We start from the raw sequence: 16,606 nt of genomic DNA on the forward strand, positions 1-16,606 counted from the left end.
GACAATTTTGAGAAGCAATAATTTGATTTGCTACAGCGATAAATCTTCCTTTGAGAATCAATTCCAGCACATAAATTGTGCCCAAATGCAGTGCATAAGTGTTGTCTTTTTACCTGGATTTGGGGTCCAGAAGGACCCCTGGAGGAGTTCAGGGTGAGGAAAGTTGTTGGCTGTTTTTATGCTGTGTGTGTGCACGTGTGTGTATGTGTCAGAAGAAGTTTGTTGAAAACATTTTGGAAGTCAACTGAGTCGGGTTAAGTGCTGCATGAGAACACTGGCAGCATGTTTAGATGGAGGTAAACCAATGGTGGCTTTGGAGATTTCTTTTTTTCTTTTTTTTAAAAAAAGAAATGTTTTAAGGAAACAGTTGAGCAAGAGCGGTTGTGGAAGCAATTAGTTCTTTGTTTATTACAAAATCCTTCAAAACCTTTTTTGATATTAATACCTCTTTGACAGCTCATTTCCTTCTCGCTACTTTCGGAAAAGTTGAAAATCTTTCATCCTCCCTATTGTTACTTATCAGCACATTCTAGCAGAGCTTGTTAGGGAAAAGTGTCGAAGCCTTCTCTATTAGCCCAGTAGATCTGGCCAAGGATCAGATGAGGCTCAGTTTTTTCCCTGACCGCCCACTGTGAGCCGGTGTGGGTTTGTTTGTGTGTGTCAGCTCAAAAACAAGGTTCTACTTCAAGAGGCTCCGGAATGACGATTTCTATAAAAATAGCAGATTTGTATGGACGTAACCACCCAAACCCTTTACTAGCGTTGATCATATTGCGCAAATTAGAATTACGAATTTTAATCTGCTTAATGGAAACACACCAATTTCCCAAAAACTCAAATTTTCCAATAAAAGGTTTTTGCCATAGAATGAGCTCTTTCATATTTAAGATATTAATTTACAAGGTATTATTTGTCTTATTTCCTTTAGGCATAAGCGAAATTATGGGAAAACAATTTCTATCTACGAAACGTATCAGCTCAAAGGTTGGCAAATAACGAGGAAAAAAATAGGGAGCGAGGGCAGAGATAAAAAGCAGAGGGGAAAAAGGAGGAACTCTAACAGCATTAGAGCTTCACAGGCTATCTCTGGGAGTTTATTCTGATTGTCTTGTTGTCTGTTCCCTGAAGCATGTACCTAAGCTAAAGAGACTCAGTTAGACAAAGAGGAGAGCAACTGGGACAGAGGGACTCTGCACAAATATCCATCAAGCTGAGGAGGAAAGAAGAAGGGCGGAAAGGATCTAGAGGACAGCTCGGCATTTAAGACATGCAGCCTGCCAGCTCCTCTGATGCATTTGTTGCAGTAAAGTAAACATCTAGTCTAAAAGTCTGTTCATCTAAATAAACCCTTGGCTTTTTTGTTAATTACTTTCCTTATGCACTGTTTTTTTTTTCTTTAAGGTTTTCATGTTTTTTTTAAGTCAAGTTAAGATTATTCTTAACTGTCATAGCTCACAGTGTTTCTGTAAGCTATGATACAATTATTTGGTTTATCCCTGAGAAAATTAAATAGACATAAAAGATAAATGTATGTATATTATGACACAATAATTATTCATGTTAATTATCAAGATACAAAAACTCTATTTTATTACTTTCCACAATTTGTAGATGTGTCTTTCAGGAAATGTTTGGCCCAGAGGTTCATTTGTGAAGTCAGACATTAACATTCATGGTAGAGACCATCTATGAAGTTGAGGTCAGGACCCAGCAGAACAATCAAGTTCTTCAACACCAAACTCAATAATTTATGTCTTTCTGTATGTTTTATGTAGTAGTGCACAGTCATGTTGGAACTGAAAGTGGACAAAACTCTTCCCAGAACAATGGAACTTGAAAATGTCCCTGATGTTGTGGAATGCTGAAGCAATAAGAGTTTCTGTCCTGGATTTCTTTTTTTGATCAATTATAATAATAGAACTGCAGCGGAAGGAGTAGGTAGGGTTAAAGTATAATTTCACTTTTGGTTTTACATGACCTACCTCTTCAGCACTATCACTGGTGCTGTTTGGACGTTTAAGTGGCTCCAAACTTTTTGTCATGTGGACCAAAAGTAGTTGCGGGTCAAAAAGAAAAAAAAATTCCAGCAAATAAAGTTGTCCAATTTTATGTCTTGCAGGGAATGTTTTTTGGATTTAATTGAATAAATTTATTCTCAGAATAAGAACAGAATTTAGGTCATTTACTTGCTATGTGTAGACAAGTTTAAAAAATCAGATAGAAGCTGATTTGGGCGCATTATGCCTGCTTATCTGGATTAATATGGTTCTACTTATGAAAATTTGGTTATAGAAAGACAAATACTTTGTGTTGTACTTAGCATTTTCCAATGTAAGAAAATTATGTGGGTAATAATTTTACCCTGACTACAAATAAAAAGCATCAATATGCATCAGCCTCCTGTGCTGGACTGGTTCGATTTGCAGCGATTTTTAAATCCACTTGGGGAGCCGCACAATATCAATCCAAGGGCCACTAATGGGCCTCACTCTGAACACCTGTTTTCTTGTAGCCTTTTTCTAACTTACTTAGACTCACACAACTCTACCTTATGTGAATGGAAACTTTTCTTGTTTCCCACTTTGAAAAGTAGTTGCGTTGATCTCTGTATCACTTAATGCACATTACCCCAATGAAGTAGTTGCATTTTTAATAGTAATTTCTTGACAGGTCAACAAACCAGGTATCAATAACTTTATCAATAACTTAAGAGTAGGATTTGTTACAATCCTTGACACAAAAATGACACAATTGTGCTTTCCCAAAATTAACTGTGAACAACCCTCACAAAAAAAATCCACTCATTGGTAAAGACTGGCTGAAACCTAAAACCAACAAGAGTGTTGAAATTTCAGCAGTCATATGTTAAAAAAACAGAGAATAAATGCTGTTCTCCTTGGCAAAGAATAATAGAGGGCATGCCAGCAGAGAAACACTCTGAGAAGCTTAAAAGAATAGTCAGGCTAGATTCTAATATCTAGCTACAATGTGAGAGACAGTGTACCTACCTTTATCACTTACTCCTGTCAAACCCTTGCATTACCGTTTGCAGCTATTCTAAGCCTGGTTGGATTAGAGTGAGAGATGAATGTCTTGTGTAAGCCTGCCAGACTCCCAGTCCAAGATATTAAGAGCTTCTGTCTCTGCTTCCTCTCAAATCATTTCCTCTGCTGTTAGTGCCTCTGCACCAAGTCATTTGGGATAAGTGTCAGATTAATGCTGAGTAAGAAAAGAGACCTGCATATTGAAGAAGTCAGTGGTAATGCATGGGAAGGTGATGTACTCTTCAGTCCTTGTACTGTGGAAGGGTGACTAAGGTTTGCTTCTGTGGTTGGCATCGCTCCACCGCAGAATTGAAATGTCTGTTGGAATCGTCTTGATAATGACTCCTTCGGGGAGTTCTGGTATTTCCGTCATTTAGCAGCCATTCAGATAATCACTTGTAAAACACATAGAGCTATGTGTGCAGAATTTCATAATGAATTTGCTTGGGGGAGGAATATGTTTGATTGGCGTAACTTGGTCATTTAGAATTTTGATCAGGGCTGGTAGCTTTATTGGCATTGGTGGTAGCATTGCTGCTGATGTGCAGAGTCAGGAGGAGAGTCACCACGCCGTGGAAAATACAAGGTTAAAACTATTTGGAGAGTATTAGGAGCAACAGTATCATGGCTGCCTTCACAGCAAAAAAGGTTTTCCAGATTTTATGCCATTCCGTCACATTTAAAAAGCCTTGGAGATCACAGTGAGTATGACACAGTGGTCATCGAAAAGAACAACTGAAAAATGGTGTGTTTATGTGTGGGACTCACTGTTGTTAGTTTTGTTGCCTTGCAGTAAAAGGTTCTGAGAGGTGCTAGGTGGCTCAGTTGGTAGAGTGTGCACCACGTTCAAAGGCTGTAATCCTCATCTTGGTTGTCCTGGGTTTTATTCCCAGTCTTGGGCCATTTGCTGCATGCCTTCCTCCTGTCTCTCCACACTACTCCCTGTCCCTCTACTCTTCCATAAAGGCCAGTAGGTCCAAAAAACAAAAAGAAGAAAAAAGAAAGCCTGGGTTGGAATATTTGCTGGAATCTTTTTGCAGTTTGCATGTTCTTCTTGTAAGCATGCATGTTTCTCTCTAGGCACTCTGACTTTCGTCCACCATTCAAAACCCTATATGTTAGATTAATTAAGGAGGTGTGAGTATGCTTAGACAGTTTGTTTGTCCTCTGTTGCCCTGTAATGGGGAGACAGTCAAGTTTTACTTTGCCTCTTACCCACTGACTATCAACAAATAAACTGAGGGAAAAAGACCTTATTTAAGAAGGGCCTATTGATGTGGATTGTTTTAGTTCCTGTTTTAGTAGGAACTAAACATCAGAGTACATATACAGTGTGGTCATGAAGGGATGGTCATGAACAATACTCAGTTAAGCTATGGTGTTAAAATAATGCTTAACTGAGGTTCAAGAGACCCAAAATGGGTCAAGAAACCCCCTACAATACCAATTACACCACCACTGCGAACAAGACCACCACCACTGTTCACCACCACTGTGAACAGGGTGGATCAGTGTGTTCCTGTTGCCTACTCCAAATTCTGGCCTTAACGTCTGAATGTTGGAGCAGAAGTAGAGATGCTTCAAATTCAGAGATAGTTCTTTGGTTTTTTGATATGTTGCCTTTGTACCATCTTAAACCGGGGGAACTATTCCTGTACGAACTCGGCATTGTCGATGCTGGCACTTCACTGGACCATTTTTTAGACCGTTCCTGAGAGGCGATTGTACATGAAAACATCAGTAAATTAGTTGTTTCTAATGTATCTTAAATCACTAACTAACATGCCTTTTTCAAAGTACCATAAATATTTATTATGATGCTCATTTTATGTTGAGATGCTCGTATCTATTGAGTTGCTACCATGTTATAGGCTGATTCACTACAGTTAACCAATTGACAAGGTACACATAATGAAGTGGGAGTTGAGTGCAATCCTATCTTCCACTTTATTTCTCAAAGTTTGTTGACGACAATAGTCCTGAACGGCACCATTATCGCTTCAACGTTTTCAAAAGCCGTCCTTTGTTTATGATCTCTTCAAGATTTTATTTCAGGCTTTTATGTGATGGAGACTAAAGCTTATTTCCCAGGAGGGAGTGAGAAACCTGCAGAAAGACTCATGATAGGAAATCTTCTTAGCTATATTTCACTGTGGCACAAATAGCCCAGCAGCAGAGAAAAGTAGTGATCCTTCCGCAGAAAACTGACTCAGAGGCTAGAACCGACACTGTAAAACAAAGACTGTGTCAAGAGGTTGAGACGTCTTTAAAGAACACATCATAAATCTAATTTAAGTTTAGTAAAAAGACTCCCTTTGAGTTGCCGAGTCTCCTGTGAGAAAGTCTTTACTTTTCCTATGAACCTTGTGATCTTGCCTCTGAGTCCATTAATCATTTTTGGATGCACCAACATTTCATCTGAGTGAATTGGAGCTATTTTTCAGTGAGAAAGTAAAAATCCTCTCTAGTTTGACTCACACAAAGAATCTTTTAACAAATAAAACATTCGTTTAAAATTATCATGCACTTGTTGTCATCAAAGGAGAAACCCAGAACTGATGCTGTGTATACAAGAGTCGACATCACACAGTCCTACAGTGTTCACCTTCTTCAAGAACATCTTCTTTCTCTACTGATCTCATTTTTCCTTAACTTTTCTCATATGCTAAGCACAATATCCTGAATATCGCAACCTACTTTGAGCCCAAACTTTATTTATATCAGCAAAGAACGCACAGTCTTCTGTTTTTCTTTTATATTTATGCTTAGGTACACAGTAAAGTTAGAAGGCCTTTAAAGCCACTTGGTAGTTTTATTTTTGCATGAAAACTCTTCTGTTGTTTAGAAAAATGTTTTTACTATACAAGTCAGGAACGTAGATCTTTAGAAAACTGTTTTATTTAATTTTTTCGAAATAAAGTCACATACCACTGTTTGTGCTTAGAAATTGTATTTGTCACAATTTTATAATGGACTTTAACCATATTAATGAACAACTGGCAACAAAACAATCTCCTGTATCGTGAAATGAAAGTAGTTATAGTTCAGCAGATGTTCCCTGTAACTGTAGGCCAAGGTTTCTTTGTCATTTTCTGATGTTTTTCTCCTTCCACAGTGGTGGAACCCCACTGACAGTGAGTGGGACCAACTTAGCAACCATCCGAGAACCGAAGATCAGGGCCAAATACGGGCAGGCCGAGTCTTTTCATGTGAGTCCGGCATCAGCAACACAAATGTTTTTCAAAGCCGACCTTGAATGAACAAACTCATAATTTAGCTCATAACAAGCTCATAATTTAGTTACACAAGTGAATTAATGTACTTACATATAGATTACAAACCCACCAAAGTATGCTGCAATTGCATCATAGAATCCATTTTTCTAGATACGCGCTTATATAAAATAACCAAGACAAGTTTGAAAAACAGGCAGGAGCAAAAAACCCTCTTCAATGTCATGCTCTGCTTATGTCACGTCTTCTTTATTAACCAGCTGCAGACATGCGCTGTAACACTACCTCAGGCCATAAGGGTTTGAAAATGTCACTTTGCCGCACAAGTGTATCGTACAACCCTGAGAGATGTGTGAAGGAGAATAAGAAGGTTTGTACACAGTGATGGACCAGAACCAAAGTAATGCATGAAAAATGGTGTGTTAGAAAATAAAAACTTGACAGCAACTGTTGACTCAAAACTTTGTTCATCCAGTGGTTTGCTCTGAAAGGCATATAGGGTATAATCGCTATCACTACGCAAACATAAATAAAAAATGCCAGTTCTTATTTAGGCTGTACACATAAAATAATAATAATAATAAAAAAATTAAGCAGCTTTTAAAAGTGTCGGCGACTTCCTAATGTGAAGAGGCAAGTTAATCTAGCAATAGCATGATCAACTCTGTTAGTCTTTAATCTGAACCTGAACTCAGGTAAAAAAAAAATTATTGAGTTAATTAAAGGGTCTGTAATTAATTGTGTTTTAATTAATATAAATAAAATTATATATTGACAAAATAACCAGCATTTTAAATTCAAAAACTTTTTTTGCTGCTAAGTTATTGAATAAATAGACAAATAAGTTCAACAACAAAGATATTGATTGATGCAAAGTGCTTTTATATTTATTCAGCATTCAAATGTTTTAAAACCTCTGATCATTCATGGAAGTTCTTTGAGTTTCTGTTTAGAAATGTAGACTATGAACGCTGAGGACGAGGACGTCTGTGCTGCTGCTACATGCTTAGCATTTTGATGCTATTTTAGTGTTGAGTAGCTCTGGTGATATGCTAACTTCTTTTAGCACAACTTGAACACAACAATACTCTTTTCCAGCATCCCATCAGATTGCTTTTTAAGCAAAAATTAACTCCCAGTGGGTTGAGAGAAGCTGCTATTTCACTTTGCATTAGATTCAACCAGAAACAGGTGAATACAAAGGTTCCGGTCAGAAGCTATATATGTCAAAAAAAAAAAAAAAAAGCAATTAAATGCGTTAACATTTTTACTGTGCTAAAATCTATGTAATTAATTAATCAATTAATCAATGTGTTGAAGTTCTGTCCTACTAAAAATAAGTGCTTTTAAGATGCAAGGCCCTCCTTCTGCTCAAATGAAAATACAGGAAATCTTCTAAATTCTTGGGGCAGGTCAAAATGTAGTTCAGTCCCGCACAGAACATGTAAATGGGCTGCTTTTCTATTAAACATAGAATTGCACAAATTGAAATGACAAAAATAACTTTGCTTAATGGAAACACTGCAATTTCAAAAACCCTCATGTTTTTTGATCAAAGTTTTCGCGCTGAGATGAGACGGTTTTTCAGCTATATCAAAGTAGATGCATTTCACAAAACTGCAATGGAAACTGATTTTTTCACATCACACGAGTCAAGCGAGCAACAGCCGGATGTTACTACTGGTGAAAACCACAAAGAAGTTGGTAGAAAATGGTAGAAGGATAATGATTCGTATATCTGTAAATTTGTCAACTATAATTTGGAACTGCTTAAATCTGTCACTGCCATGATTTTTAATAACTTATTGCATCAACTAGCTTGTTCATGTGTGATTTCATTTCCATTGCGATTGCAAAAATGTGTTTTTTTTTTACATAAGCAGAATAGAGACAAAGATTTGTGGGGGCTGCCCATTGCACACGCATGGGAGGAATAAATGTTTTCAAAACCCAATTGATTGATAAGTATATGTTTATCTGGTGCCTGCAACATCTCTCCATCTCACCCTCCACCTGTTCTGGTGCCGCCCTGAGCAACTGTCCATCAGGGCCATCACTGTTGCAAACCAAGGAGAATTTACGTAAAACATGAGAGTGGAAGAATACAACTCAAAGTCTCTTAAATCCCAATGCAACAAAGAAAAGTTTCACATCTTAATGTTAGCAAAATGTGAAAAAGTTCAAGGAGTGTGAAAACTTTTAAAAAGCACTGTAGAGATAATCTATAGAGGACCTTCACAGAAACTTTGATGATTGTGGCTAATAGTCGTCAAGGCTGAGAAATGAACTTTAAACAACTCTGAAGCACTTCAACCTGCAGCTGAAGATGGGACTTATTGATGCAGACAGCCTCCACAACGCTTCCCACACAGCCTTTCTGTTAAAGTGCTACTTTGCACTTAAAGGACAATGCTGATGCTATTCAATGTTAAACGTCATTTACAACTAATCACGCTTACATTTCTCAGCATCTGTCAAACAGCTGCGGCCCTTTTCGCTACGTTCCATGACAATATAACGATTAGCTGACAAAACCTTTCTGCTCTTTTATATCACTTGGGCTTCGGCTGTTCTAATCAGGGCCACATAGAACAGCTTCTTTAGTGTAAGCACAAAAAAAAAAAAACACAATGTAAGTGTTTGGTGAAATTTGTCAACACACAAGCAACAGGAGCCACAGGCCTCAAAGCTGAATTGTATATTGACGTGAGGCTGGTCGTGACATCTTGTATTCATGTATTCTCCAAAGCAATGATGTAAATACTCCCAGGTACAAGCAAGGGAGCAGAGCTCATTGTCCGTTATTAACAGTTGATTATAAATTTGCAACCAATTTCCATTTCCAATGGGTCCAACAGCGCCGTAGTTTCACAGGGCATTGCCTTACAAAAAGGATTGGTTATTATACCCAACAGATTCATTTTAGCAGAAAATTACAGCTTGCATGTTGATTCCAAGTGTTTTTTTAAAGAGGCCAGGGCTGCTTGCTTTTTATTGGTTGTTGGAGCGTTTTAAAAATAGACTAAGATTGAATATTTACAACCGCAACCAGTTTCAGTTTCCAATTGAATCTTATTTTTGCTCAGAACTGCACCGTGTACAACAACTCTGTGATGGTGTGCCTCGCTCCGTCGGTGGCGGATTCCGAGCTGGGCTTTTCCGACACCGGCACCGGCCCGGACGAGATCGGCTTCTACATGGACAACGTGAACTCTCTGGTGGTGGTCAACGAGACGTTCAGCTACTACCCCGACCCCATCTTTGAGCCACTGAGTCCGTCCGGCGTGCTGGAGCTCAAGCCCACATCACCACTAATACTGAAGGTCAGAAATGCACCAAAAATCACTTCCATGGATCTTTATTACTAGATACTTGACATTTTATCCATAGATTTCACATTGACCTGTCAAGGTAAAAGGTTTTTCCAAATATATTTGAACAATACAGTTCAAACTCATAAAATAATTTTATTAATCCCAAGGAGTAATGAAATGTTGTTATAACTCGTATGATACAAATTTCTTCAAAGGTTTTTGTAGATGTTGATGACTGTTGGCAGGAAGAATCTCCTGCAGCAGTCTGTGTTACAGTGGTTCAGAAGAAGCCTCTGACTGAAAACTCTCTGTTGTTGCATAACCTTGTCATGAAAGGAGACAACAATGTCACAGAAGAATTTATATCTTACATATAAATATTGTCATTTCTAGATTTATTTTATTATTATTTTTTACCTGCACCAGTAACTCTTGTATATATGTGTGCGTATGTAGATTTTAAATTTTTTTCTGTGTACTCTGGTAGCCAAGCAACAACATTTTGTTTCCAATTTCACTGTCGTGTTTTTGTCCAATGACAACACAGTAAGTCTAAGTAATTTTCCAAAGCAGTTCTGAAGATGAAGTCATTCACTGGGACTTTTCTTGTGCCAATCCAAGAACAGCATTCATTTTTCTTGGAGATGATTGGTTGTCTCTCCAAGACTGGAAATATGGAAGAACTTCCATGTTAGCTTCTACAGGAGAGCCAAGACAGTTTCCACTAGGCCAATTAATGGGCCTTTAAGGGCCTATTAAAGGGACAGTATTATATAAAATCAGCTTTTTTGAGCTTCACATCATGTTATAATGTTATTCCCTTCTCAAAAACATAAAAGGAGGGTTGTTTTGATTCTTCCATGCATTCCAGATCGACAGTATTTCCTTGACTAAAACTTGATTTTTGCTGTTTTTGCTTTTAATAGGATTCTGATACATAAAAAACCTGTCTCTTTATACGGCTGCTGTCGATGGATGTTTTTCAAAACATATTTTTTCTTTTAAAAATCACACATATATTGAACATTTTCCGTAATACGAACTGCGAAACTGACTTAGACTAACAAACAGAAACACACACTCATGTTTTTTTTCTTTCTTTACAAGATGGAGGGGAAAAAAAGCTCTTAAGTGTGTTTACAAGGTCCCTTAGGGGAGAGAAAAGAAAAAGTCTTTTTAATTCATAAGTGGAAGCTGAAAGCAAATGCCCACACCTTCCAAGGCCAGCTTGTGTCCTTCAGCCACTTCCCTGAATACAGTTCACCTCTGCAGCCTGCAGGCCTCTTAAACAGCAGCCTTTTCAATTTGTGTAATTAATTTGTAGTGCTACAAGGGCAGCGTGGAAGCACGCAGGTCTGCGTTCTGGGAGATTTGGATTATATTGGTTTTCAGTTTCATTAACAAGAAATGAACATGAGTAAGAAAAATTAATTGGTAATTTTTGAGCAGCGTGTGGGTCTGTGTATTATCTCTCCGAGTTCACCTGAAACGTTGGGCCAAGGCCGGATTAAAGCAGATAGATGGATGTGTTGGAGGATTTATGTACAGTAATCCACAAAAGCATTTTTATTCCTCAAACTTTTCTACTTTCTGGTAAAGTTACACACGTTTCTGTATTTTATTAGACTGACCAACATACATTAAAGATTAAAGCTGCAAAACCTTTTGCTGTACCAGGTTTCTATGTTTGGAGATTGGCATTTTCAACCTCTGACTCTTGCCACAGATGCTTACCTGGATTCAGTTTGAGACTTTGACTGAGCCATTTTAATGTATAAATATACCTGAACAATTCTGTTCTTTCTCTGGACAAAATGTACACAGAAATTAGTTTTTGTAACAGTTTGGGACAGTTTAATATAATGTACTCATAATTACTTCAATGTTAATGAGTAGCCAAATACCCTCTCTAAATACCTACATAAGGGGCAGAGGAGGCCCAGCGCCCCCTTCTGCCCCTGCAGTACAGCTTTGTCTCCCCGCAAATTTTATGTCTTTAAAATCATGCTGATAAAACTAATCACTTATTTGTCCAGAAGCCTTCAAATTAAATAGTAATTCACCAACAACATATAATTGCAAATATTATTTTAGGTCCCTGAAAAACTTAGTCATAGTCCTGCATCAAACACCCCTTGGCTCCCACTCTGCAGGAACACACACTACAGATGGTAAGATTAACCAGAAGTTGAACTTCAGTCTAGTGATACTTCATCATGTTATTATTCAAGTAAAAGTAAAACTACTCTTAAATGTATATATTTTTCTAATATTTTACTCCAGTAACCCACCTCTACAGACAACATGTGAACCCCATGACGGCACAGAGTAAGTCAAAAAGTAGAGTTGTTTAAAACTGCATCTGTGTGCAGAATGAAGCGAGATCTTCATTTACAGAACAAGTTATTTAGAAGTTGCCTTGTGTGTTATCTTACTCTTGGCAGCCATTCAAAACATTTCTCAACAAATCCATGATGACACAGAAACTTTACAAAACATGGCCAACTCAGACCTAATGCCTGATGTCCCATGAATGCAACATATAGCAGAAAAAGTGATGAGAATGAGGTTCTGGGATGTTCAGTTTGAAATGGGAGAAGACGACACTTTCAAAGAGTTCAAGAAGGTAAACAGTTTTTTTTATTTTGACAGATGAGATGAAGGACATTTATACTTATCTTTTCTTAGAATATATACTGACAGTAAATAGTTTTTAAGTGTTTTTGTTTGACTATATTTATATTCTGGAGATTTCACATACTGCCACTATTTTGCCCCTTCATGTAAACTGTTCTAGATGACCCAAATAACTGACAAAAACTACAAGTGAGCACATGAATAATTTAACTTCTAGAGCACCAAAAATTTCTGTACACAGACATTTATTACAGTATAGAACAATTTAAAACGTATTTATTTTTGAAGCCATTTCACAGTCGTCCAGAGCGCTGCATTTGTGTTGAATTCCCCTCTTTAATGCGTTTATCTCCTCGATAGATAAAGAATTATAAAGATAAAACAGGATAGATAAAGAGTGTGTTACGCAGCTTATTTCCATGAAGAGACTGAAAGCAGCGTAACCGTTGTAATTTATTTCTTAAAAGATCATTTATTTGCAAAGAGCTTCCCGGTAATTGCCAAATCTCCTGGTTGGCTTGTTGGAGGAACTGCTTACCCAGTGGAAGCGCTGATGAGATGGACAAAAATGCAATTTGGAGAGATGGGATGTGGCAGTAGTTGGTGAGGAGAGGGGGGTGGGGGTCGCACTTCGCCTGCCATGCAATTAATTTCTCATTTTTAGTTTAGTTTTTTTTTTTTTTGAGGGTTCGGGGAGCGAACACATCCATTTGATCCTGTTGTTTCTTGAGCGTTTCCTGTGTCCCCATGTATGTTTTGGAGAGTTTGTGTGTGGCAACAGCTCAGTGTGTGGCAATAACTCAGTGGCATGTGTGTTTTTGAAGATGCGTGCAGGGTGGTTGTGTGCGTGTGTGTGATTGTGAGATGGAATGGGATGCATGTTTACAGGGTTGCGGAGCAGGGCTGGGTGGCAGCAGCCTGCAGAGATGATGGGATTGGAAAAAGGAGTCTGCCTCTGCGTCCCACTGCTAAGTCAGCGGGAGACATGGCAGCTATCTCCTCGCTCTCCGTCTCCATCTAACTCACTAACTCTGATTCCATGCTCACTACCTTTCTTCTTTACTCAGAGCAAAGCCTGTTCCTCTCCCGTTCATCTTTTTTTCTCTAGCCTATCCAATCATCTGCTCCTCCTGATGGTTCCTTCCAACATTTCCAAATGGTTTTCTTCTCTTTGCAGTCATCTATCCCTCTTACTGATTTTGTTTTTCTGTTTTTGGCTTGACAAAACTAACTGTAAATCCTCCATTGCTGTCAAAGTTTGGATAAAATCACATTTAAGTTTTTTGGAAAATATATGTTTGAATGAAGCATTTTAGCTCTAAAACAAAAAGCTTTTTAAGGTTTTTTTTTTTATTTCCATGCATTTTTTTTATATACTCCATCAATCAGAAAACTCATTTTCATTTCAAGCCACAAAATGTCTTCATAGAGGTCTTATTGTTCATCAGAAACTAGGCTTACGGTGAAAGTGAGTTCAAAAAGAACCGCAGGTTCAAACTAAGTATTTTCTTTCAGTTTGTAGCTCAGTAAAAGACTTAGTAACCTTAAATATGTTCGCCTTTCCCAAATGTCCCAGTTAAAGTACGGCTTTGACAAACGGTCTGCGTTCTGCTCCTGACTCTCTCCCTCCTGTGTGTTTAGGGTCGTAACCTGATCCCAGCGGCGCCGGGTAACAGCCGCCTGAACTACACGGTGCTGATTGGAGAGACTCCCTGCGTCCTGACCCTGTCTGAGAGCCAGCTGCTGTGCGAATGGCCCAACCTCACCGGACAACACAAAGTCACGGTCAGTTCACAACTCTCTGTCACCGTTAAAAACACTCTTTTTGGCTGTTTTTTTTTTGTTTGTTTTTTTTTTCACTTTTCTGTCCCAAACTGTCTAAGTGTTAGTGCATACTAATGTTTAGTATGCACTAAAGCATCAGTATGCTTAACTTTGTTAGCATAAACAAAACTGCAAGAACCACAAATACTTGCAGTTGTGGTTCTTGCAGGGATGATGCCCTGAGCAAACCCCGCCTTCTGCCACACTCAAACAATTAAAATGCTACAGTTATCTGTTTTTGTGTTATTTTTTTGTAGCAGAATGCAGGTACTCAACAGCAACTACATAAAACCTGCTCCACTACCACACATACAAACTAATAACTGACAGATAAAATATACTTTATTTTCTTCTTCTGGGTTGTCTCGGCCCTTTCTGATGCCGCCCTGGGCAACTGCCCAGATAGCCTATATCATAACCAACGCTGCACTCACCTTTTCAATAAATGTTTTAATGTCTCAAACCAAACATGTCTGAACATTCTCAGTTTTCCAGGTTTTTATGTGCAGGAAAGTTTAAAGGAAGTCATTCTGTTTCAAACATTCATTTAGAAATGTGTCTCTCCATTCATTTCTATGGAATTCAGCACAAAAAAATTAGAAATGTTCACCTTTTGCTGCTGTCTGCTGTCGTGGAAAACTCTTTCTTATGTCTCGTCGTCTCTTACTGCCTGTGTGTCAAGTCCATAATGTGCTGCTGGGGAAGAGGTAACCATCCACAGGAAAGAGGCTTTTAAGTCAAAATAGTAGTTCAATTAATCTCCATTTATGTAATATTGACGCTTTAAAACTTTCAGATTTATCACATGCGTTAACTCATTAATGTTGACAGCACTTCTAAATATTCTTTGCAACTCATAAAATGCTCAATATCCTCAACTTTCCACACATTATTTTCAGTTAAATGAACCTCCATTACCATTTAAGCTGATCATTTACCCTCTTTACTTCAAATGATTCCACTTCCTGATGAATCTGGAAACGTTCCGCTCAGTCTCACCTCACCATGTTTTGTCGTTGAGGTATATAAATAATCCCATGTGTCTTTTTGAAACAATTCCTTCTGACAGATTCAGGATATGCTCTGCTGCGCTCTCGTTGCGAGGCTGCTGTTAAATATGCTGCGCTTAATTAACACATTGATCCTCATTGGCTTCCAGGCAACCTGTTGCTGAAAATAAGTTCACTTTAGTCACAGGAGATAGAAACTTGATAAATGCTTCTTTTTTTTTTTCTTTGAACAACATTTAAAGCTCAGGATCTGCAGGAAGTTTAGTACTGAGTTTGATCAGTTAAGTGGATAAGGAACTCAATTAACTGTTCTTGTAATAATCTCTACTCTGAACCTGTGGAGACATGTTCAGAGCCATGTTTCTTTTTTTATCCACTGGGGCATCTTGTCTTCAACAGCAGTGCAGCCACCAGCAGTTCTCTGCTGCTGATGCTGCTGGTTTTTACATTGAAGGCTTCCTTAATGCCCTTTTTCTCTGCTTTTTTTATGAGCTTCATTTAAGTATGATGATGGAGACATTTACTTATACACGGAATATAATGTGACTAACCTTCAGTAAATCTCCAGCCAGGCACTTCTCCACCCACCCTCCACTCTAATAAGACTGTCACCCACTTCTCATCTGGACTAGCACTTAAAGTGATAGTTCACATTTTCTGACAGAGCTTTTATTTAAAGTGTTGTAAACAATGGGTTGCACCTAAAGACAGAGTTCTATGTGCTATTCCAAGCAAACCTGTTAATTTTCTTTAAGTTCCTTCCTCTCATTTGTCACCACAAACTTCAATGGTTTTTACCTGATAGACCAATAAAAAGTAGACCAGATAAACGTACAGATCAGTGTTCAGGTTTTACAATAGATTGTTGATTGCCTTTCTGTTTGGACTCTGCAGTTTTAGCACATGAACAGATTGTGACCTAAATTATTCTGAGGTGCAGCTTACTGTGGGACATTTGCCCGTTTAATCCGATTTAATCGAACTGTAGTTTGTTTGTGTTGAAAGTTCGGTTCATTTCACATTCTGATGTGGATAAAAACTCTGGTCCACCTAAAAACCTAGGTCTCAGGTCAGTTGAAGTGAACTCCAGTGTGGTTCGAATGCATATGTGACCAGAGACCTGGTTCAAAAGCAGGAAGTGGGCTGCAGAGCAGGGTATTCTGGGTAAATACAGCCAAGACAAACATGCATGTCTTGTGATAGAGAAATAAATGGTTTGTGGTCTTTTACCAACGACAAAAGTGAAATCCTTTAACCGCTAAAATGTGGCAGCACTCCATTTGTTTACATTTCATGAAGAAGGAAGTTGTACTCAGTGTCTTCAGAGGTTTTTGGGTTGTTTCACTCAGTGGTTCTTGGTGTAGCGCCCCCACAGCTGAGGGTGGTGAACAGGTTTTTTTGAAAGGTTTAGTTTGTTTGTGCAGTTTGAAGACGAACCGTACAAGTTCATAATGTAATACATTTTGCAATTTTAGTTCCCAATTGAACCGAGTCTACTGGACTCTCATATCTGCAAATATCCTTAGACGTGTGTCAGTGCCATT

The 16,606-nt window shown here is 38.2% G+C and overlaps 1 protein-coding gene across 2 annotated transcripts in view; it reads left to right on the plus strand.

Annotated features, from left to right (window-relative positions):
* Positions 1–16,606, plus strand: part of LOC116723678 (plexin-A1-like) — a 279,486-nt gene that overhangs the window by 221,487 nt on the left and 41,393 nt on the right. For both annotated transcript variants that reach the window (XM_032568758.1, XM_032568767.1), the window contains exons 17-19: positions 6,160–6,253; positions 9,364–9,600; positions 13,870–14,013. In XM_032568758.1, the coding sequence (XP_032424649.1) occupies positions 6,160–6,253; positions 9,364–9,600; positions 13,870–14,013 (475 nt within the window). The remainder of the gene's footprint in view (positions 1–6,159; positions 6,254–9,363; positions 9,601–13,869; positions 14,014–16,606) is intronic.

Source organism: Xiphophorus hellerii, chromosome 1, assembly GCF_003331165.1.
Source record: "Xiphophorus hellerii strain 12219 chromosome 1, Xiphophorus_hellerii-4.1, whole genome shotgun sequence".
NCBI classification, from domain to species: Eukaryota; Metazoa; Chordata; class Actinopteri; order Cyprinodontiformes; family Poeciliidae; genus Xiphophorus; species Xiphophorus hellerii.